Source organism: Suncus etruscus, chromosome 16 (genome assembly GCF_024139225.1).
Source record: "Suncus etruscus isolate mSunEtr1 chromosome 16, mSunEtr1.pri.cur, whole genome shotgun sequence".
In the NCBI taxonomy this organism is placed as follows: Eukaryota; Metazoa; Chordata; class Mammalia; order Eulipotyphla; family Soricidae; genus Suncus; species Suncus etruscus.
Window position 1 is genome coordinate 79,751,888 of NC_064863.1, and position 23,242 is coordinate 79,775,129.

General features: G+C 35.9%; 1 protein-coding gene across 1 annotated transcript in view; it reads left to right on the forward strand.

The window, feature by feature from the left end:
- The window catches only part of CCSER1 (coiled-coil serine rich protein 1), an 809,928-nt gene that overhangs the window by 314,665 nt on the left and 472,021 nt on the right, over positions 1-23,242 (forward strand). The window contains exon 8 of the mRNA XM_049790093.1: positions 12,157-12,231. Within this exon, the coding sequence (XP_049646050.1) occupies positions 12,157-12,231 (75 nt within the window). The remainder of the gene's footprint in view (positions 1-12,156; positions 12,232-23,242) is intronic.

Below are 23,242 nucleotides of genomic sequence, written 5' to 3' on the forward strand. Positions count from 1 at the left end.
AAATGAATGGTGTCAATGAGCATTAGAACGAGCAAAGGGGAGGAGGTCAAGAGAATTACTCTGATGCTCAGGGGACCATATGTAATTCCAGGGATTGAACCCTGGTCAGTCACATGTAAAGCAAATACCCTACCCACTGTATTGTTGCTGCAGCCTGCTCCCTAGGAATTTATATTATTGTGGGTCGTGGTAGAGCAAACAGCCAAAGAGCTGAAAGATCATGAAGAACCAGGTGATTAATACAAAAATGTTTTAAACTCACCTTGAATTTATAAAAAACAAATAGAGCATGATCAAACTTATTTTAGAATGATCCATCTGAGTGGTAATATGGCATTCTATTAGTAAGTGAAATAAAGCTAAGGGGGGAAATTACTGTTAAAATCTTAGTGTAGGGGCCAGAGCAGTGGCACAAGTGGTAAGGCATCTGCCTTGCCCGCGCTAGCTTAGGATGGACCACTGTTCAATCTCCCGGCTTCCCATATGGTTCCCCAAGCCAGGAGCGATTTCTCAGTGCATAGCCAGGGGTAAACCCTGAGGCACTTGTTCTAAAGAACAAGTATGAGAGCTTTGAGAAAAGAGGGCAGTTAATAGAGAGACAAGGACACATGCAAAGATTATTTAGCAATAGAATTTCTTGGATTCTGATGGATGGTCATGGGAATTAAAACATCTAGAAACCTCTTAAAGTCTCTGTGGAGAGATTCTCTGAAATAAAACCATTTTCTGGTCAAAGAAATTCATAGAGAAAAAAGAATGGTGTAGGATTACAAGTTCTCTTTATTGAATATATTGAAGTGGTGAAATGTCAAACAACATAAAATTGGACTTGCCTAGTCTGTGCTTGACTTTCTGGAGGGGGTAGAGATGGTTAAGTGCAAGATTTGACTGTGACAGCAAAAAAGAACTTATTCCTATATGTTTCCTTAAGTAGAGTTTCAAAGATTTTCACACAAAACTCCAGATTACAAGTGAAGAGTTCTAGTTACTTATTTAACAGCATAGAATGAGTAATTTTGGTCCTCCATGCTAGCTAACTCACTTTTGTTCTGAACTGTTCTTTTTGTGTGCACACTCCTTTTCGTGTATGCCATTCCCCCAAGGCCATATTTTTTTGGTTGCTGTTTCTGTCCCTCAAGGTCCACACTGCTTTTTTATTGATGTTCTGTGATGTCTCTGGGGTTGTGACCAGAGTTCCTGTCCTCTTAGTATTCCTTAGTTCTACGACCACAGCTATGCAACATATGTGAGGAAGCTGCTACCTTGCAGTCAACTGGGGCATAGAAGGGTCAAGATGAGTGAGGGCCCATCAGTTCATGGGGGCAAGAGAGGGGCCCAGTAGGACTTTCCTTTCATCTCATATGATTTCCCACCAAGACACCTCTCTGACCTCTTATATTTCTAATATTAATCATTTAATTCAAGTTAACATTGGCTATTAAGCCTGTATTAGTAGGCAATATTACACAATATTAGGCAATATTACACAAATTCTAGGGCCTGGCACAATAGTAAATGCTCAGGGAATGTTCCTTGCATTCAGTTATTCTGGAGCCTATGATCACCAACACCCATATGTTCCCAGAGACTGCTGGTAATAATTTCTGAACACAGAACCAGGAATAAGCCCTGAGCACTGCCATGTGTGACCTGATTTAATATATATATTAAATATATATGCTAATATATATTAATATATAAGCTATATATAATAGCCAAAGTTTAGCAATATTATAACCTGATATTCATACTATATGATTAATTCTTTCTTAATTTATCCTAAGAAGTATTTCGGGGCCGGGCGGTGGCGCTAAAGGTAAGGTGCCTGCCTTGCCTGCGCTAGCCTCGGACGGACCGCGGTTCAATCCCCCGGCGTCCCATATGGTCCCCCAAGCCAGGAGCGACTTCTGAGCGCATAGCCAGGAGTAACCCCTGAGCATCACCGGGTGTGGCCCAAAAACCAAAAAAAAAAAAAAAAAAAAGAAGTATTTCAAAATTTATTTTAAAAGGTAAGTTCAATGGAGTTTTACAAGTAACCTTAAAATAATGCAATATGTTTAGCAAAGTGCATCATATATAACAATTACAAATTGATATGTATTCAACACTGAATAAAAGTTAGACTTTGAACAATTGATTTTCTTTTTACTCAGAAAATTATCAACTGGATTTTATTCACTTTTTTTTATGGCACCAGTTATGCTACTTATTTTAAATTCTTTTTTTTGTTGTTGTTTTGTTTTTGTTTTTGGGCCACAACAGGTGACACTCGGAGGCTACTCCTGGCTTTGCCCTCATAAATCCCTCCTGGCTTGGGTGACCATTTGGGACTCTGGGGAATCGAAGTATTGTTCCTCCTAGTTCAGTACGTGCGAGGCAAACTTCCTACTGCTTGCACCACCGCTCCGGCCCCTACTTATTTTAAATTCTAAATGGACTTACTTATATAATTTATAATTGATTATTCTTTATAATAAACTTATAGAAAGATTGAAGGCAGGCCCAATGAGAGAATTTATAGGGTTAAGCATATGCTTTGCAGGTAGGAGGTCTGTATTTGGTCCCTGCAATGAATATCTTCTGAGCATCACCAGGAGCAACCTCAGAGCACTAGATCTGGGAGTATACTCAAGCACAAATCTCAGTCATAGACCGAGGAACATCACTTTTTTTCTTTATTTGAGAGGGGGGTAGAAGACTCCCCCCAAAATAAAGAAAAACAGATAATAGCATAGTTTATATAAATATGCTTTTTTTTCTAACAATGAAATAATAATAAAAATTGAAAATGATATTAGGAGGCGAAGCAAAAGAAATATAAGCTACTAAGGTCAAGTACTAAATAGATCTAAATTTGAGTTGTATTATTAGACGACCTCAGAGTAAGACCTCAAAATAACAACATGAGCAATTAGCCAAATATTATACATTTATATATATAAATGTAAAATATATAAAGTAGAAAAACATACATAGAACAAAAGTACATTCTATTTCTAATTACACAGAATTAACTTTAGCATAAGTAACTGCTATTTAATTGTTGATCCAAAATAATATTTAAGAGCTATAGTTATACTAATAGTTACTCACTAAATGTTTTTAATTCTGACTTTAAATATCTTTGCCTACTCTATTTAACTGATGATTTCACACCTCCAAAACAACTAAGGCATGACTGTAGTTACTTTAATCCCTTCATATTTTGTCTGTCATTTTTTCTCTACTATTCTTTAATACATACAGAGAAATATAGAGAAATATTTAGTTCTTTAGATATAACTTTAGTTTTGTCTTTTGCCTACGAGAGTGCTATACAAAACTTGATATATATTTGAACTTTTTCTATCGCTCTATTATGGATGCACTGTAATTTACAGCATTGGTAATTTTCTTTCCATGCATTCAGAATTCCTTGAGTTTGCCAATGAAGCTTTATCTTTGTGTTCAGTTTTTCTAGTGAATTTTATTCATGTTGTCTGTTGTTTTCTAGCAAGTTATCAACCTTAAAGCTGAGTTGACTCTGCAAGTCTTTGTTGATCTTCTTTTCCCTCCCTTACACTGTGCTGTTGTCATTAGCACATTGCAATTAATGAATCTCACCCTCCAAGACAAGTGTCACTTCATTTAATTAGAAGAATATATTTTGGAGATGACAGTTTTTTTTTATTAATATCTAAAGCCAGGGTGATAGTACAGCATGTAGGTCACTTGCCTTACATGTGGTCAACCCAGGTTTGATCTGCAGCACCCAACAAGGTACCCCAAGCCCGCTAGGAGAAATTCCTAAGCACAGTCATGGATAAGCCCTGAGCAAAGTTGGGTCAGGCCAAATATAAAAACAAAGCAAAAAATACAAAAGGGAAAGGACTCTCAATTATATAGTTTAATAACTTTCATAGCTGAAAACTTCAACATTCTCCTATCAGAAATAGGCAGATCTCACAGGCAGATATCAGTTAGGTCTCAACATCTCAGGGTTTGGTCCCAAAGTTGTTTCTGTTCCTCCACTTTCTTCTCGTCTTCCTCTGATGCTTCCTCTTTATTTTTCTGGGAAAATTTTGAGCTATTATTCCCTGAGAGCATTTATTTTCTACTGCACTACTATCAGTTCTGCTGGATCAGCTTCAGAAAACAAACATTAACTCACTCCTGAACATCAATTTTTTTCTGCTACTTGAGTCATGATCATGATCCGGGATGTCCTTAGTTTTTGGGTGCAGTCCTTGTTTTTACACTCTTTTGGCAGGGAATCAAGATGAGAAGCAAATATATAGATATATACAAAAGATAGATCCTGGAATGTAGGAGGTATCGGCCACATCACTTTAACCCTCTGTCCAGGTCACCTCAAAGATATCATAGCAATTGTACTGCTAGTGTGTGTTCTGGTCACAGGACTAATTTTCTGGGAGTATTGCAGGGTCAATGTTCCTATGAAGTCTCCTTCATTTCTTGCAGTTTGGTAAGGAACTGCACCCCAAACCAGACGCTGACCAAAACCACTTTCCTCTCCTTAGTTCCTGATTGGACAACAAAATTGAGTGATCTTTTTCAAATGATCTTTGTAATTCTTCTCATGCTCATTTGGACTTTCTCCATGTTATGATTCTGAGTTTTCTTCTTTCTTTTGCTTACAAGGAATCTATCAAATTTCTTTTCAAAAGGTGCAGGATCTGGCTGCCCTGATGCAGATCTTTTTACCTCAGGTATTATTATACCTTCCTGAACAGTTGACAGTTCTAGAAAATGTGATCTGCTCTCCATCAGCATATAATCATCATCAGAAGGCTCTTTGTTTGGTTCTTGGTCTAACTAGTATTTTCTATAGACTGGTGGTCTCTAAGTGCTTCTGGCAGGACATCAGTTGTACATTCTTGACTATCTTCACAAATTCTTCACTGTTAAGACTTGATTTTAGGGGGTGGTGAGGTGGCGCTAGAGGTAAGGTGTCTGCCTTGCAAGCGCTAGCCAAGGAAGGACCGCAGTTCGATCCCCCAGTGTCCCATATGATCCCCTCAAGCCAGGGGAGATTTCTGAGTGCTTAGCCAGAAGTAACCCCTGAGCATCAAATGGGTGTGGCCCGAAAAATCAAAAAAAAAAAAAAAAAAGACTTGATTTTACTTTTTTTTTCCCTGCTTATTTCTCAGCTGGGTATTCCTGTCAACATTTTCATTTTTCTTTGCTGGCTTGATGGTTTGCACACTTTCTTCTTTCTCCTGGGCCCTGCCTGGATCATACTTGGTAGTTTTAGTTTTCTTCTTCTATAATTTGACCATTAACAGATTTGGCTTGGCCTCTGTGAGTGTTAGAGCTATCAAATGGAGCTATTGAATATCAAACTAAACAATTTCTTTGTACGTGGAACAAAGATCTTCTTGGGTCCCTTCTTATCTACTTTATACTTTAATGTTGGAAACATTTAACTCAGAAAGTTATACTTCCTTTGTGCCTTCTGGAGTGAAGTAGGTTTAGAGGTGACTCACCAAGCCACTATCACCTCAACACAGCTTTCCTGCCACCCAGTAATTTGTGAGGCTGAGCACTTAGAAGAACTTTTATGTATTATGTTACACCAATATTATTTTACAATGTTCACTATTCTTTAAAATGATCACTTTTCTTAAAAACCTAGGAATCTCATTTCAGACCATCATGATGAAGTAGTCAAGATAACTTCTCTGGGTTAAATTATCAATTAAAACAAACAAAAATATCTACAGGAATAACTGTATATATTTGAGAATAAGCTGACCTCCCTAATTTTACCCTAAAAGCTGGGAAAACTTAGTGATTCAGTTATAAGCCAAGGTAGAAAATGCAGCAGCCATTGGTAAATTTTAAAAATAAAATTATATGGGCCCGAAGAGATAGCACAGTGGCGTTTGCCTTGCAAGCAGCTGATCCAGGACCAAAGGTGGTTGGTTTGAATCCTGGTGTCCCATATGGTCCCCTGTGGCTGCCAGGAGCTATTTCTGAGCAGACAGCCAGGAGTAACCCCTGAGCACTGCTGGGTATGGCCCAAAAAACAAAAATAAATAAATAAATAAATAAATAAATAAATAAATAAATAAAATTGTACCCAAAACAATTATAATAATTGAGGAATCAGTAGGTCAAATGTTTTTCAATATTTATTGCTAAATACAAACTGTAAGCTAGCAACAATAACTTTAAATAAAGTGCAGAAGACTGTAGCTTAACAGGTAATCAAGCTAAATCACAAAGGTTAAAATGCTTCATCATCATCATCATCTGTATGCCCAAACAGAGCTTCAGCTGTATCTAATGTAAGGGTATCAGCATAGACACTCTCATCATCACAGAGTTCTCAGATATCATCACTTCTGTTCGTCTCATACAAAGCACAGAATATTGTGGGTTAAATAGTTAGTGGTATCCAGTTCAGTTCAGCCGTCTACCCCTTCAGCTCAGCCAGGACTTGAGGACTGAGCTGAAGCACCGGCACCTCCAGCAGACGGCAGAAGACGACTGGAGACTAAATGCATATGATTCAATGCCTGAGCACCGAATCAAATAACCTGCATGACCTGAGTATAAGCCAAGTCCAGGTTTTTCGGCACAAATTTTGTGCCGGAAAAGTTCGGCTTATACTCAAATAAATAGGTGATATATATATATATATATATATATATATATATATATATATATATATATATACACATATATATTATATATATATATATATATATATATATATAATACTTAAGGTTGAATTAAGATTCTATGATTGTTGCTTTGGTCAACGCTACTAAAATTCCCCTAGAATGTCTCCATAACTATACTGAAGTACCAATTTAACAAATGTATTCAGAGTATTCTGTGTTGAGATTTAATTGAGGCAATAAATAACATCCTTCTTTGCCCTTCCAGATTCTTCTAATTGTGAAAATAGAGGTTTCATAGAGGTTAAATTCTGCAATCCAAACCTGGACTGGAATGTAGCCATATAGGCTTCTAATACATTCTTCTCTGAACTTAAGTAACCCCCTGGAGTTGCTGACACAAATGTACGTTGCAGTCCTCTCCACAGCCCAATAGTCTGTGTAGGCTTTGTCTAGCCAAACTGAGTTTTCATCCAACGACAGGCTATTCCAGTAAAACATAAAGCATGTTTACTTGTTCTAAGGTCACCTATGAGTTTATAAAGGAAGAGGAGTGAGAGTTAGGGGATAAAAAACAAAAGTGAACTGAGTTGAAATCCTTTGAGGCAAATATGGGCTCATAAAATGGAAATATGCCTCACAAATAGAATGTGTGTTATAGATCTGATTGTTGTTAATGAGAAAATGATTAAAATATAATACATAAAAAATTCTTCTGGGATCTGTGTTCTGTAGAAGATACTTTTACATGCATTCATCGTAGGAATTGCCTTCATTGTAGGAATCATTTCATTAATTTCTCACAATATAAGATTCAGAGAAGCATGAGAAAAAAACTACTTAAACTTTTCTTGGAAAAATCATAATGAATTTATTTAAAATATTTTTCACATTTGAGATTCTCTTTATTGTTTATGAAATCATCAAGCATGTTCTATCTTATTTGTTCTTCAATTGCCTTACTTCTCTCTGATATTTCATTTTTAATCCCCCCCCCCACACATATGCACACTTTCTCTTTTGTTTTTGTTGTTTTGCTTTGGGGCCACACGTGGAGACGCTCAGGGATTACTCCTGGCTATGCACTCAGAAATTGCTCCTGGCTTGGGGGATGCCAGGGGATCAAACTGCAGTCCGTCCTAAGCTAGCACACGCAAGGCAGAAGCCTTACACCCTATGCCACTGCTCCTGCCCACACACACTTTCTCTTAAGGCACTTAAATAGCTAGAAACTACTACTAGGACATTCTCTTGGGTCATGTATTAGTTTAAATTAGTTTCAATCTACCCCTATTAAATTTATATATTCTGCATATCAGAAATTTTGCTGGAATTGGCATGTCACCAGTATTAATTTACCTATACAAATGTTCAGTGTTGTTGTTCTTCATGCTGCTGCATGAAACCACTATACCTCTCATTCCCCAATTTTGCTACTTTATACTAAGAATATCTACAAGCCACAAACTATTTTAGCCTGTGAAAATTCAACTTGGCTCTAGTTGGGCTTGGGCCTGGCTGAAGGGAACTTAGTTACTAATATAAAGATAATCAAATATGGCCAACAACTTAATAAAAAAAAAAACCTGCCTCATTGAAATTAGTGTTATTTAGTAAAAGAGGTGAGAAGACTAAAAGAACTTAAAACTACTGAAGAGAATTGTACAACAATAACACTTAGCATAAAAAGCTTCACAGAGATTGGAAGTCACATATTAAGAGTTCCTCAAAAATGGAAAAATTATCATCAGTAATAAAGGATATGTGGATGGATTGCTTCGTGTAAGTGTGAGTGGTATGAGATGAAATCAGCACCGTAGATAAAGGCCAGGAGGAATAGGGACTGTGTTATGACAAAATGTTACTTTGGGAACTCAGGAGATAATATAGGGATTTTCACTCTGACCTCAGTAAACCACATCACAATCTGCCCCTGGAGAAGTGCAGGCTGAGACCTGAAAGCCTCCAAGCACCACCAGGATTGCCCGGTGGTCCTGGCAATGCTGAGCCGCAGCAGCAAAGTATTTTCTAGTAACCTAGAATTGAACCACTGACTCAGTGAACTAAGAATGGATGGGAATGACGCTACCCATATCAGTACTAGTTGTGTTGGTACCCCCAACAACAACATTAAAGTTTTATTATGTAGACCAGAAGTGTTTGAAATTAAAAACTAGCAACATTGATAAGTATTTATCTATTTATCTCAAAAACATCTTAACAAATTCAAAATACTATTATTTAGATATATTTTAGAAAGTATTTGTTTTTTCTTTTCTTTTCTTTTTTTTTTTTTTTGGTTTTTGGGCCACACCCGGTGATTGTCAATTAGTGCATTTAGTCCATTGACATTGAGGGAGATGATTGTCATGGGATTTAATGTCATTTTGTATATAAATTTAGTGTGTCTGTTGGTTTGTTTTTCTTAAAGTAGACCTTTCAGTTTCTCTTTTAAGGCTGGCTTTGCATCTATAACGTTTCTGAGCTGTTGCTTATCCATGAAGCTATGTATCCTTCCTTCAGACCTGAACATGAGTCAGGCTGGGTTCAGTAATCTAAGTGAAACATCCATTTCATTCAGTCTTGTCACAATATCCCACCACTGTCTTCCGGCCTTGAGAGTTTTTTGTGACATGTCTGCTGTAAATCTTAAGGATGCTCCTTTGAATGTAATTTCCCTTTTGGATCTTGCTGCTTTCAGTATTCTATCCCTATCTGTTGGGTTCATCATTGTGACTAGGATGTGTCTTGGGATGTTTTCCTTTGGGTCTCTTCTAATTGGTACTCTTTGGGCATGCAGGATAAGGTTGCATGCAGTCTTTATCTCTGGTAGTTTCTCTGTAATGATGTTCTTGACTATTCTTCCTGGGTATTTTATTCCTGGGTTTCTGGGAGTCCAATGATTCTTATGTTGTTTTTATTGAATTTATCAAACACTTCTATATTCATCTGTTCAAAATCTTTGAGTATTTTTTCCCATTGTCTGATCATTTGCTTTTATCATTTCCAATCTCTTCTGCTGTATGGAGTTATTATGCATCTCATCTTCCAGCTCACTATTTCTGTCTTCAGCTGTTGTTACTCTATTGAAGAGGTTTTCCATAGAGTTTTTCTTTTCCTCTACTGAATATTTCAGTCCCTTTATTTCAGTTTGGAGTTTTCTGATTTCTACATTTGTGGTCTGTTCAGATCTATCTATGCTTTCTTTGAGTTCTACGAACATCCTCCATATTTCTTCTCTAAACTCTTATCTGAGAGGTTAATTAGGTGGTTGGCTTTTTTTGCGGCATCAGAGTTGCCAACTTCATTCTCTGTGCATGCTGTTGTACTGCGTTGTTTCGGCATTGCCATACCTTGTGATTCTTACTCCGTGTTGTAATGGGGTTCATGTTCTATAAGGAGTGCGCGGCCACGGAGTGAATCTTTTATTTTCTACGTTTTATGGTAGAGTTCATTTACTAGAAATGTGCTCCTCTGGAGCCCTCAGTAGTGGCATCAGTGGTGGCGACCCGCACTCACCCCTCTTTAGGCATATCCAGGGCCCTTCAGTCTCAGCTTCTTCAGGGATCCTGGGCGGGGATTGGTCTCAAATCCGAGGTGCTCAGGCACCCTCAGAGAAGATATATAACTGAATCACTTGAATTTCCTTTGGACAGACACACTAGCTATACACATACTTTTGGGAAGAGAGGACAGAGGGATGTTAGGATGAGTGACTTTCATGCCTACAGCTTTGAAAGAGGAGCAGTGGCATGGGTAGTCTGGTGCAGGAGACTCAGATCAGCTCTTTGTATTTTTTATCATTTGGCAAGAATCTTACAAAGAATGCATGGACCCAACAGAGTTCTCTAACTAGTTTGCATCTGACCATATGCCTTGGGCATTATCCATTATCTCAGTCATTTGGTGAGCCTGAATTCAGTGCAGAATTTTAAGATCCTGATGAATTACAGGAATATTTAAAATATAGCATTAGGCCAGTAAAAAAAAAATGGGATTGTTCACAGTAACTGGCAAGGAGAAACTCAGGCTTTCTTTCTCAACTGGGATCAAAGTAGGATCAGCATCTTGCCTTCTATCTCTTATTTCCTACAAATCCACCTATTATTTGTTGGTGTTTTTTTGTTGGTGGTATTCATTTTTGGATCACATCTGGCAGTGCTCAGTTAGCAGCCTGTAATGCAAATGTCCTACTCTGTGCTATCATTCTGGCCCCTACCAATTCATTTTTCTCTGAAAAGCAACCCTAAAAGTTTATGATAAAGAAATTGCAAGCCATAAGTGAGAAGATCTTCCTTTTCCCCTGGCAGATTTCTAAAATAACTTGCCAAAGTGAGGAAATTTTGAGGCAGGTTACGGGGAAGGAAATGCAAGGGGTGGAATAAATGGAGAAAGCGATTTTTGTATAATTTGAATAATTGATAATGAAGTTTGTGGATACCTATTATCTCTTACTTAGAACATTTATTTGCAGACTATATTATTAAAATGTGCTATTTTATTAAATATACATTAGAAAAAGAGGGAAAAATTCTTTAAAACAAAGATGATCTTTTAGGCAAAAATAATAGCTTTGGAAACTGATTCATATTATTTACATTGAAAAGAGGTGGTGGGCCCGAAGAGATAGCACAGTGGCGTTTGCCTTGCAAGCAGCCGATTCAGGACCAAAGGTGGTTGGTTCGAAACCCGGTGTCCCATATGCCCTCCCCTCCCGTGCCTGCCAGGAGCTATTTCTGAGCAGACAGCCAGCAGTAACCCCTGAGCACCACTCGGTGTGGCTCAAAAACCAAAAAAAAAAAAAAAGAAAAAAGAAAAGAGGTGGTAATGCAGCACAGTTTACTGGATGGGTGTGACCCAGTGAGCTTAAAGTCATAGCGTAGCCTGGCACATAGCGGACACACCACATAATAAATTAGTTCAAGTTCTCCTTATTTTATGTGACCCACTTAGGAAGAATATGAAAATGCCTAACTAGATGATCAAATTGGTAAACCAGAATTAGTACATTTGCATTTGAGACATGAGATCTTAAATGTCTTTCAAGCATCATTTCCCTTTCATAGTCATAATGTTGAGTCCATATAAAAACTGGAAACTACCAATCCCTAAATGTAGAATTCGAGGAGAAAATTAAGAAGAAAACGAAAATAACACAATGTAGAGGGAATTGGTGTGATGTTCGAAAAATATTTAGATTTTAAATTAAAATTATCTGAACCTAGATCAGTAAATCCTATCAGTTGCAATTAGACTAATGGATATAAAGAATAAGCATTTGTTCTTGGACATAAGCAGATTATATTCTTTTAGCATTTATCTGAAATGGTGAATTAGTTATTCCTGTACTAAAAGAAAATATGCAAAGGTGGGGTAGTTATGATCTGAAAACTAGACTTATGTATTAAACTTGAGATGTGTAAAACACACCGAGAGAATCATGAATCAAATGTAGTAAGAGTATTAGTCTAGAAGCAGATGACTCACCAACAATGTGGGTTTATTTTTTGTTTGTTTTTCTCTTTTGCAGGAGAAACTTCATCATTTACAGAAGGCTTCTGCTTCAGGAATAGATAAATCCACTCAGACTGAACTAGGCTATGATGTAAGTAGCTATATAAACCATTTTTATCTTCTTTATGAAGATAACCAGATTTCCAAAACTTGTTTACTTCTGCTGATGCTGTGTCCATGCATTGATCTGATAGGATTTAGTGGTGCACCATTCATCTTTTGCTCTTAAATAATTCTCAAATACCTTCTGGAACTGAAAAAAGATAATTACAAGCACCTACTAGCATACCAATGTCTTATTAGTTTTTTTTAACCAATCTCTCTAATACAGTCTTTTGAATTAGTCAAATTGCAAACATGTGGAAGATCCAAATTAGAATACTAGGATAATTTATTTTTGAGACAGTACTAATTTATTTATTAACAGTTAATAAACTTATTACGTTTGCAGTCACCCAGAGTTCAAGCATATTATTTTCACATTTTGGAACACAAAAGGAAAGACCACTTTGCAGAGAAATTTACAATAGCATTTCAGTTCTTTGTCTTAAGTGCAGGCTTCAGAAAGTAATTTAACTGAAAGTTAGCAATTTTTAAATGTGAACTGTCCACATGATTATAAAACCTGTTTTCATACAAAATTGCTTCTAACGTTGTGATTTAGGATAACTTTGATTCAGAGCGTTAGAAGCAATTTTGTATTAGGATAACTTTGATTCAAGTTATCCTAAATGCAGCTGAAATTTTTTTTACTTTTCTTGCTTGATGACTTAAACTATCTTTTATAAAGAAAAATTAAGGAATTGGGGCTGGAGAGATAGCACAGTGGTGGGGCATTTGCCTTGCATGCAACTGACCTGGGAGGAACCCGGTTCAGTTCCCTGCATCCTATGTGGTCCTCCAACCTGCCAAGGACGATTTCTGAGTATGGAGCCAGGAGTAATCCCTGACCATCACTGGGTGTGACCCAGAAATCAATCAATGAATCAATCAATAAATAAAGTTTTAAAAAAATTAAGGAATTTGGACAAGATAGCACAGTATGTATTTACTTGACCAGTATATTGCTAACCTAAGTGCGCTTGTTCCTGGCACCCCAAATAGTTCGTGAACACAGCAACAGGAGTAATCCCTGAGAACTGCCAGGTGTGGCCCCAAAAATATTGTCAATAAATATTGTTTATTTTGTATGTAGTGACATATTTAAATTGTAAATGAGCAGTTTAACAATGAAAGTATTAAATCATAATTCTAACTAAATCTCAACCCAAAAGGAAAGAAATCATACAAGTTAATGCATTTAACTATAAGTTAATGCAAAATCCACTTATTTCAGAGCCCTCCATTTTTACATAGACTAGCTGAACTGAACAAAGTGTAAATTTTTTTATTTTAGTAGACACTTACACCTTTTTTAAAATTTACACATGACTTGCTCTTCAAGCCCATGAACAGGTATCTTTCTTGCTTACTTGTTTCTTTTCTTCTTGCCTGTTTCCACTTTGGAGAAGCTATGTTCACTCTTGAAGACACACTTCTCCCCTTCTTGCCTCTTCCCTCCTCTTACGTCTTTCTATATAAGTTTAAATAAGAGTAAGAACTGGGCCACGGCGTCTGAATGATACCACAGCAGGTAGGGTGTTTGCCTAGATGCAATGGATCTCGGTTCAATCCCAGCATTCAATATGGCATCCCCCAAGTATGCCAGGAGTGATTTCTGAACATAGAACCAAGACTAACTGCTGAGCGACACCAGATATGTACCCAACCTCCCACCCAAATAAATATATAAATAAAGGAACTTGGTCAGAGCAATTGTACAGCAGGTATGATGTTTGCCTTGCTTAGAACTGACCTGGGTTCAATTCCCAGCACCCCATATGGTTCCCTGAGCCCCCTAGAAGTGATCCTGGGGTACAGAACCATGAGTAAACTCTGAACAAAGCCAGGTGTAATCCAAAATCAAGAAAAAGAGTTCAATAAAAAAATATATTGCTTCGGGCCTGGAGAGATAGCACAGCGGCGTTTGCCTTGCAAGTAGCTGATCCAGGATCAAAGGTGGTTGGTTCGAATCCCGGTGTCTCATATGGTCCCCCGTGCCTGCCAGGAGCTATTTCTGAGCAGACAGCCAGGAGTCACCCCTGAGCACCGCCGGGTGTGGCCCAAAAACCAAAAAAAAAAAAAAAAAAAAAAAAAAGAATCTTGCTTCACAAAAATATGTAGCTATTATTAAGGCATTAAGGCATTACTTAGAGGTCAGAGAGATAGTTCAGTGGGTAAGGTGCTTGCTTAGCATACCACTAACTAGGGCTCAAATCCTGGTACCACTTATGGCCCCCAAATATCTGTAGTCATGAACCCTGAGCAGAGTTAGTATAGTCCCAAACTAAAAAATAAATTTTTTATTAAGGAATTATTTAAAGGAAAATACATTTTCACTAAAGCATTCCATTTGCTAAATTAAAAAGAAAATATTTGGATGCTAAACTACAAATATGTAGATAATTGGAAATGAATGTAAAATGTAGGAGATTTATATTCTTCTGGTGGCTTTAAGAAGGTACTCATCAAGAAATGAATGGTCCTGTGGGGACAAAATAAACTATGGCTATAACTATTGGCAACCTACAATTTGCCTACCTACGCCTTATCATTTTCTTTTATTTATAGCATTTCTTTTATCACTGCCATTTGGTTGGTTAAACATCTGTATAAAATTAAAATGAATCTATAAACATAGTTAATTGTCACTATATCATCATTATTCCTCAGTTCTTTTCATAGATCATGTGACAGCTTAAATGTTGATACAGGATTAAATGAAAGTTAGGGAATAATAGTTTTTGCTACTGAGTCTTTAAAGGCTTCCTGTATAGTTCCTATTTTATTTAGATAAACTAATCTGTTTTGAAGATTGACTATTTTGCATTTACAATATATTAATACTTCTGTATGTTGTTATTTTTGTATTTTTTACATTCATGTGTATGTGTACATATATGGGGGCATATATGTTGATATGATATCATAAAAATCAGTAAACTAATTACTAGTATAAACATGCAGAAACTTATGCCAGTAAGGAGGCATAAATATATGAGTAAGCATTAATGCATCTTGTGTAGAAAATATTCCCGAGGAGGAAAGTACTTTTAAATAAAGAAATTTTAAATTATTATTTGAAATATGATGAATTTTATAACTTAGAATAAATTACACGCTAATAGTACATTACTGTAGTTCCACACTTTGGTTGTATTTCTTTCTTTTTATTATTTTTGTTTTTATTTTGCCATACCCAGTGATGCTCAGAGGTTACTTCTGTCTCTGCACTCTGGAATGACTGCTAGAGATGCTCAGAGGATCATATGAGATGCTAGGGATCTAATCAAGTTGGCTTCATGCTAAGCAAACACCTTACCTACTGTACTGTCTTTGGCATCCTGGAATGTATTTCTTACACTTCCAGTATGTTTAGAAACAGACTCAAATTTTCCTATTTAATAGACATAATTTATTCTCTTATTTATAATATTTTGCTTACACTATTTCTGGAAATAGCATGAAACATTTAGTTTTTTATGAAACTATAACTTACTACACATATTTTCAATGTACAGTATTATCAGGAAAGGTAATAAAGTAATTTTAATAAAAAATTCAATACATTATTGGGTGATTGGGGAGGAGGGCATGCCTGACAATGTTTAGATTCTTCCCAGTGATTTTTGGATGACCATAAATGCTGAGGATGGAGCCTGGAGTGTCTGCATGTAAAATATGCACTCTACCTTGTGAAGTCATCTCCTGGCCCCATTTGTGAATGATTCTATGCTTTATTGCTAACTAAAGCTATCAGCATTAGCCAAAAAATTGTAATTCATCACAAATTATGTATGATATTTCAAAGATATGGATGTCAGAATATGAACTGCAAGCATCTATTTTTATAATTTCCTTGGAAAGAGCAATTGCTATAACATTTTGCTTGATAGGAAATGGAGTTCCCCAGAAGACATTTGTTCTAATGAAAACTATTAACAGAAATTTGCAAAATTCCCCTGCAGGGAGTAAGTTCAAAGGTTTGTTCAATGCACTTCTTCTATCTTGCAGATTTATCAGGAGACTTAAAACTATTGTTAGCCTAAAATATGCTGTGACTTTTAATGCACATGGCAAAATTATTTAAAAATAATTTTAGTGTCTCAGCAAGAGCCTATAAACAACACACTAGTTCTTGTGATAAGCTATTTTGTTAAATAAATGATGAAGGTGTAAATAACCAGTGCCAAGTTAACCTCTCTCACCAACCTCTGTCTGCACAAGCTTAGTTTATTGAAAGATCAAAGAATAATGTCTTGGGTGTCACTTGTATTAAATAGATGTGTGTTGCTGATGACAAAAGTTAATTAGGAGTAAGGAAGGTTCTTTGTATTATATCAACTATACAGATGCTTTAATATAGCATACATGCTATCCTTGAGTATTTTGTAACTTAAATGACTAGAAAGAGCATTTTGGTTATAATTGAGGGTGGCTTCCAAAATAGTACATGCTATGCACATTCTTTTCTTCAAACCCTATCTTTTGATCTTCTACAGAAGATTATTTTTTTTAAGTAGGGTTGACTGATCAGACACATAAATTTTTCTTTCAATTTGTGCCTGAACTTGACTCAGCACAAGTGACCAAATGGGTTGCATTTAGATGTAGATTAAAATTTTGAGTTTTGTTTTATGCACCGGGATAGGTTCAATATTTATATTTCATGAAAAGTGTTTATCAAACCTAGACTGGGTAAATGCAAAGAAAGCGCTTTACCTATATCCTCTGACCCTATTTTTGGGTTAAATACATATTATTTTAAAAAAACTTACATAATTATATAGTTAGATTTTCTTCTGTCTTCTCAACTTTTCTTAGACTTCAGAGATTCTCCTAGCATACTAAGTAGTATACTATCAGTCTGACAATATAAAAACAGCTCATTCCCAATAATATAAATAATTAATTGGGGTGTTTTTAGAGGGCAGCAACCTAAGATGCTTAGGGGTTACTTTTGAACTCAGAAATTATTCCTAGTAGTGCTTGGTACCAGGGATCAAACCTAGGTTGACCTAACAAACAAGAAAAGTAACCTACCTGCTGTGATACCACTCCAGCCTTGACAACAAATTAGCTTTAACAAAAATTGCTTTATTATCTATTAGAGTAGGACATTTTTTGTTAGACAAATATGTTGATCTATAGATTAAGCCAAAAATAGTTTGTTGAAAGCTTTCCTATCTAGAATCAATTAGAACTCTCATTTACTTTAGATTCTGATCATGCATGAGATACACCAAAATTAACAGGTACATAGATACTTATTTAAGTTATTTATGTTTTTATGAATCAGAAATATCAGTTTTAAGGCTGAATGACATATATCAGGTTTTCTTTTGAAAAAAAATTATATTACAATAAGAATAGCTTTTAGCACACATGTATTACCTGTCCTCAGAATCAAAGACCAAATTCAGTAGAAATGTTATTTGAGAGAAGGGGATGGTAGGTAAGCTGGGGTGTGGGCTTTCTTTAGATGGTAGCTCTGTGAGAGGATGTAAAACTAAGAAAGTATATAAATATCTAAAATCTTTTAAGTCTCTTTTAGTTTGGGTAGGCTTAAGGTTTGCAAGTGGTCAGACAGGGCAGGGAAGGGCAGAGGAACAATTCCTACAATTTTTGAGTGCGTATTCAGGTACACCCTCCTGACATTCCATTTGGGGAATTTCTTCCTTTGGGGCCATTGTTTTTATTTGAAATCTTACCCTACTAACCCAGGGCTCAGGAGACTAGGGGAGAGATATTGGCAGTGGTGATGGGATTGGTGCTGGAACATTGTGCTGAAATTCAACTATGAATAACTTTGTAAATCACAGTGACTTAATAAAAACATTTTAATCTAGAGCAATAAATTAAAAAGAACCTCCACCCTGCTATTTTTCCTGCTTTCCTCAGGCCAATGTCCAAGCTACAAGAGCAGTCGCTTACTAATACTTTCTTTTTTTTTTTTTTTCTCTTTTTGTTTTTTGGGGCCACACCCAGTGACACTCTGGTTACTCCTGGATCTGCACTCAGAAATCGCTCCTGGCTTGGGGGACCATTTGGGACGCCCAGGGATCGAACCGCAGTCTGTTCTAAGCTAGCGCAGGCAAGGCAGACACCATACTGCTCCACCCCACTGCTCCGGCCCCCCAAAACTACTTTCTATTCTATGACTTCCTACTACATGTTTCTACTAATGCTCATTTTAATCTGTTACACCGTGCATAAAATGGCAATAAACAAGAACAAGAAAACACACACAGCTTAACCATATTTGATTTATATTTTAGTCTCTCTCACACACACAGACCAAATTTACCAAAGTCCTCAAGTCTGCATTCATATTGAATAATCATCTACTTAATACTTGTGGCTTTAGTTTTTACTGTTGAATTCCATGAACACATTGTTATTTATTAATGTTCTTAACTCTTTCTTGTCTCCATTGTTTAATTTTTGTATGTGTTGAGTCCCACACCTAGCAGAACTCGGGACTTACTCCTCCTTTTGCACTCAGGGATCACTTCTGGCCATGCTTAGGGTGTTTGTTGGTAATAGAATCATCTTCAGCTGCACGCAAGGCAAGCACTTTAATTCCTTTATATCAGTTGCCCATTCTGTCTCTGATTTGTCCATGCAAACTGGGAGTAAACTATTGTCCCTCAATTTTTGTTCAACCCAAATAACCCATCACCTCTCAAAATTACCAGTTCTGTATTGTCATCAGTTCTACTACTGACACAACAAACATAGCCATTATAACATGGATTTTTTGTTGTTGTTGTTGTTTTGGGCCACACCCGGCGGTACTCAGGGGTTACTCCTGGCTGTCTGCTCAGAAATAGCTCCTGGCAGGCACGGGGGACCATATGGGATACCAGGATTCGAACCAACCACCTTTGGTCCTGGATCGGCTGCTTGCAAGGCAAATGCCGCTGTGCTATCTCTCCGGGCCCTATAACATGGATCTTATGTTGTCTTATGGCATGATTTCTTTTCTCAGTAAATTCTGCGCTTGATCTTATAGCTTATTTTTTGTACAATGGTGCTTCTTTTTTTTTTTCAAGGATAAAGATATTGAAGTCTTTAACATTTTAAATTGTGACAAATTAAAAGATTTTAAAACAGTATTGCAAATTGAAAAAATATTCAAGTAAGACAAAATACTTAGGGCCTTGGATGGTGAGTATAGTTTATAAAAGTCTTAGGAAAGTTATGTGAGACTTATATTTTAATTGCATACACAAAAGACTTGAATAAAGCATATTTTACTTTTTTGATATTACCAAAAAAAGTAATAAAATGTTGCCAGTTATCTTCCCTCTTTACCTTACATATGGTAACTAAGTGCATATAATTGAATATGATAGATACCAGACATAACTGATGTCAAATTTTAAAATAAATTTTGATAGTAATGTTGATGTAGAAATGTATAAATGAAAGATTTTATAGCGCTGTGCATTTTTATTTAATTGGTTAAACATTTTATTCATATTAAATATGGTTTCATTTTATTAATTTGATGTCATTCATTTATTTTTGTCTCTTTTCTTTTCAAGGCCCTGTGGAATTCTACATAAAATGAAGGTTTATTTAAATTTCTAGATAATATTTCAACCTAGGTTAAATTATGAGAAATATATCTCAAAATCTGTGGCATGTTTAATGCCAAAAGAAAACAATTTTACATAATTACCAGTGCTAGCTGTTCTAAGTTATTTAGAAATGTTTTCATTCTAAATATTTCACACTCTGTATTTGTAAACAATTCCATAATATATGATGGGTGAAGGTTCAACAAATATATCCTCATCTTATTTATGTGTTTTTAAAATACAAAAAGTATATTTAGATTTTATTACTTTATACAACTATTTGAAAATGTAATATTCCACTTGGCAGAACATTACTCTTTGTTCAGCATTCCCATTTCTAATTATTTGTCTCTCTGTTTAAAGTTTTCATTTATTTATTTATCTTTTTTGGTTTTTGGGCCACACCCGGTGATGCTCAGGGGTTACTCCTGACTCTGTGCTCAGAAGTCACTCCTGGCTTTGGGGACCATATGGGACATCAGGGGATTGAACCACGGTCCGTCCTAGGCTAGCGTTGGCAAGGCAGACACCTTACCTCTAGCGCCACCGCGCCGGCCCCTCTTTTAATTTTATTACATATCCTATGCACATTATATTAGCTGAAACCAATATTTTCTGCTTCCTCCCATCATATGAAAGACAATTCCTATTAAATAATTTAATTAGTTTTAAATATTTTTATTCTTTTATTATTTTTTTTTGAGGGGAGGCATATCTGGTTGTGTTCAGGACTTACTCCTGGCTCTGTGTTAAGGCGTTATTCTTGATGGCCTTGGGTGACCATGTGTTGTGCCAGAGATTTGACTCAGGGTCAACCATGTGGAAGGCAAACACTTTACCCTCTACTATCTCTCTGGCCTACGTTTACATCTTTTTTAAACATGAAGCCACAGTGTATTCAAACAAAATAAAGAATAAATAGTCTGCAGCAATGTAATTAAAAAATATTTTTTATTCATTCTAAAGAAGTAAAGTTTAACAAATATTGAGCATATATTGATGAAAGTTTCTGGACTGTGTCATACAAAAGCCTATATCCTGGACTTGATATTTCTAAGTAGTTTCTCTGTATTCCTGATTATTGTTCTCTGTGATAGCTCACTTGAATGATAACATGGTAACAACAAACTCTTAAATGTTGTCATTTATTTCAAGGATAAGTGATGGAACCCAAGAGACTAGTTGAGTGTTGAGAGCAGAATGTGACTCCATAGTAAAACATTATTACTAAGGAAAACAAAGAATGTTTTTAATCAAATTATATATATAGATATGTTTTACAATCAGTGAAATAATTATGGTTAATGGTGTCAAAATTTAAAAAAAACATTTATCATCTTTACTTGAAGTATTGTATAATAGAATATGAATAATCAAATGTTGGGTTTAAATTCTTGTATTAAAATAAAAATACCATATAAATATTTATTTACATTAAAATATTATGTGTCTTTTTATTTATTTACTCTTTGTTTTGGTATTTCATTTGGAGGCCACATCTGGTAGTGCTGAAAGCTGTTCCTAGCTCCATTCTCAAGAGACTATACAGTGCCAGGGACCAAATCAGCCTTCTCACACAAAGCGTGCGCTCAGCCCAACTTTGAGTGTGTCCTGGACTAAGTTCCTTAAATCACTTTTTCTTGGTCCAGACAGAAAAATTGTTTCTCTACCAGTTTTCTAGAATGTAATCTTTTATCTTACTTTTATTTTATTCTTCATTTGTCTTATGTATGTTTGAAACCTTTATAATTACATAATGTGAACTCCATTATTTAAAATTGAACACTACTGGAAAGATTTATATAATCTTAAATAGTCGATATTATTTTAAAGAACAAGAAAGAATTCAATTAGTGATATTTGGATGAGGATGCACCCTATATTAGCAACTAGATTAAGTCAATAAATAATGGTACTTTTCCCTCAAAAGCTGTGTAGCAGAAACTGTCAATACAGGTTTTTTTTTAAGCCAGCTACATAAAAGATATAATTTTATCATGACTTACTCTAACACCACACTGGCATTTAGAGCTATAAAATTTGGAAAACATATCTTTTGTTATATTTTTTCTTTAATGAAACTAATGTTGAATATACAGCAATGAACTTGGCAGGTTAATAATCTTAGCATATAGAGAAATGCATTGAGATTTTGTCACAATGTTTATTATATAATATTCCATTCAGTTATTAAAAGAACTCTATTTTATTACCTAAAATTGGGATTTGAAATATAAATTCATTAAAAATTAAAACTAGAGATTACTGTTCTCAATATTTCAATTATTACTTGGGGGGGCATAACCTGCCATGTTCAGGGATTACTTCTGGTTCTGAGCTTGGGGATAACTTCTGGCTCAAGGATCACTTTTGGCTCAGGGGATTGTATGGGCTACCTGGATTGATAACAGGTTAGTTACCCTACACACTGTACTATCTCTCCAGCCCTATATTATTAGGTTTGGGAGGTGGGCGGTTTTAAGAAATGTATTAAGAACCATTATGAGGGGCCAGAGAGATAATGCAGGGATTTGGACAACTAAATTTTAGTTAACTCAATTCTGGTCTGGACAACTAAATTCTAGTTAACTCAATTCTGGTCTGGACAACTAAATTCTAGTTAACTCGATTCTGGTCTGGACAACTAAATTCTAGTTAACTCAATTCTGGTCTGGACAACTAAATTCTAGTTAACTCAATTCTGGTCTGGACAACTAAATTCTAGTTAGCTTCCTGGCACCACATGGTTCATTATCCTACACTGAAATCTCTAGAATGTGGTATTCAGGCTTCTCCCAACTCCCCAGCCTGGCATCTCTGGTAGCTGTTCTATTCCCTCTTACCTCCATAGCAATCTCCCCCATGAGACCTACAAATCCCGAGCTCCTCCCAGACTAACAACCTGCTAGGCTGAGAATCACCAGGAGTGACCTCATATCACTGTATGCTATTACACCTATAACAAAATTAAATTCATTCTTCTATAGAAAAGAGGAGAGACATCAGAATGTATCTAGCATTTGGAAATAGTGCATCATAAATATTTGTTGATGAAAACTTCTTATAGTCACAATTCAAAATACGATATGAACAATTTTGATCAATGTCATTAAAAATATCACTCATCTAAGGGTTTTAAGAAAAATGAAAGACATTATTGCAATAATTTTCAGAAACACAGAAACTTCTTGTTTTCAGAAGTTACAGCTCACTTCATGAAGCTCACCACAAAGAATGATGAGTTTAGTTAGAGAAATAATTACATTGAGAACTATCCTTACAATGAGAATGTATGAGGGATATTTCCCTGTCTAGAGTACAGGCAGGGGTGGGGAGGGAAGGGGGGAGATTTGGGACATTGGTGATGTGAATGTTGCACTGGTGATCGAGGGTGTTCTTTACATGACTGAAACCCAA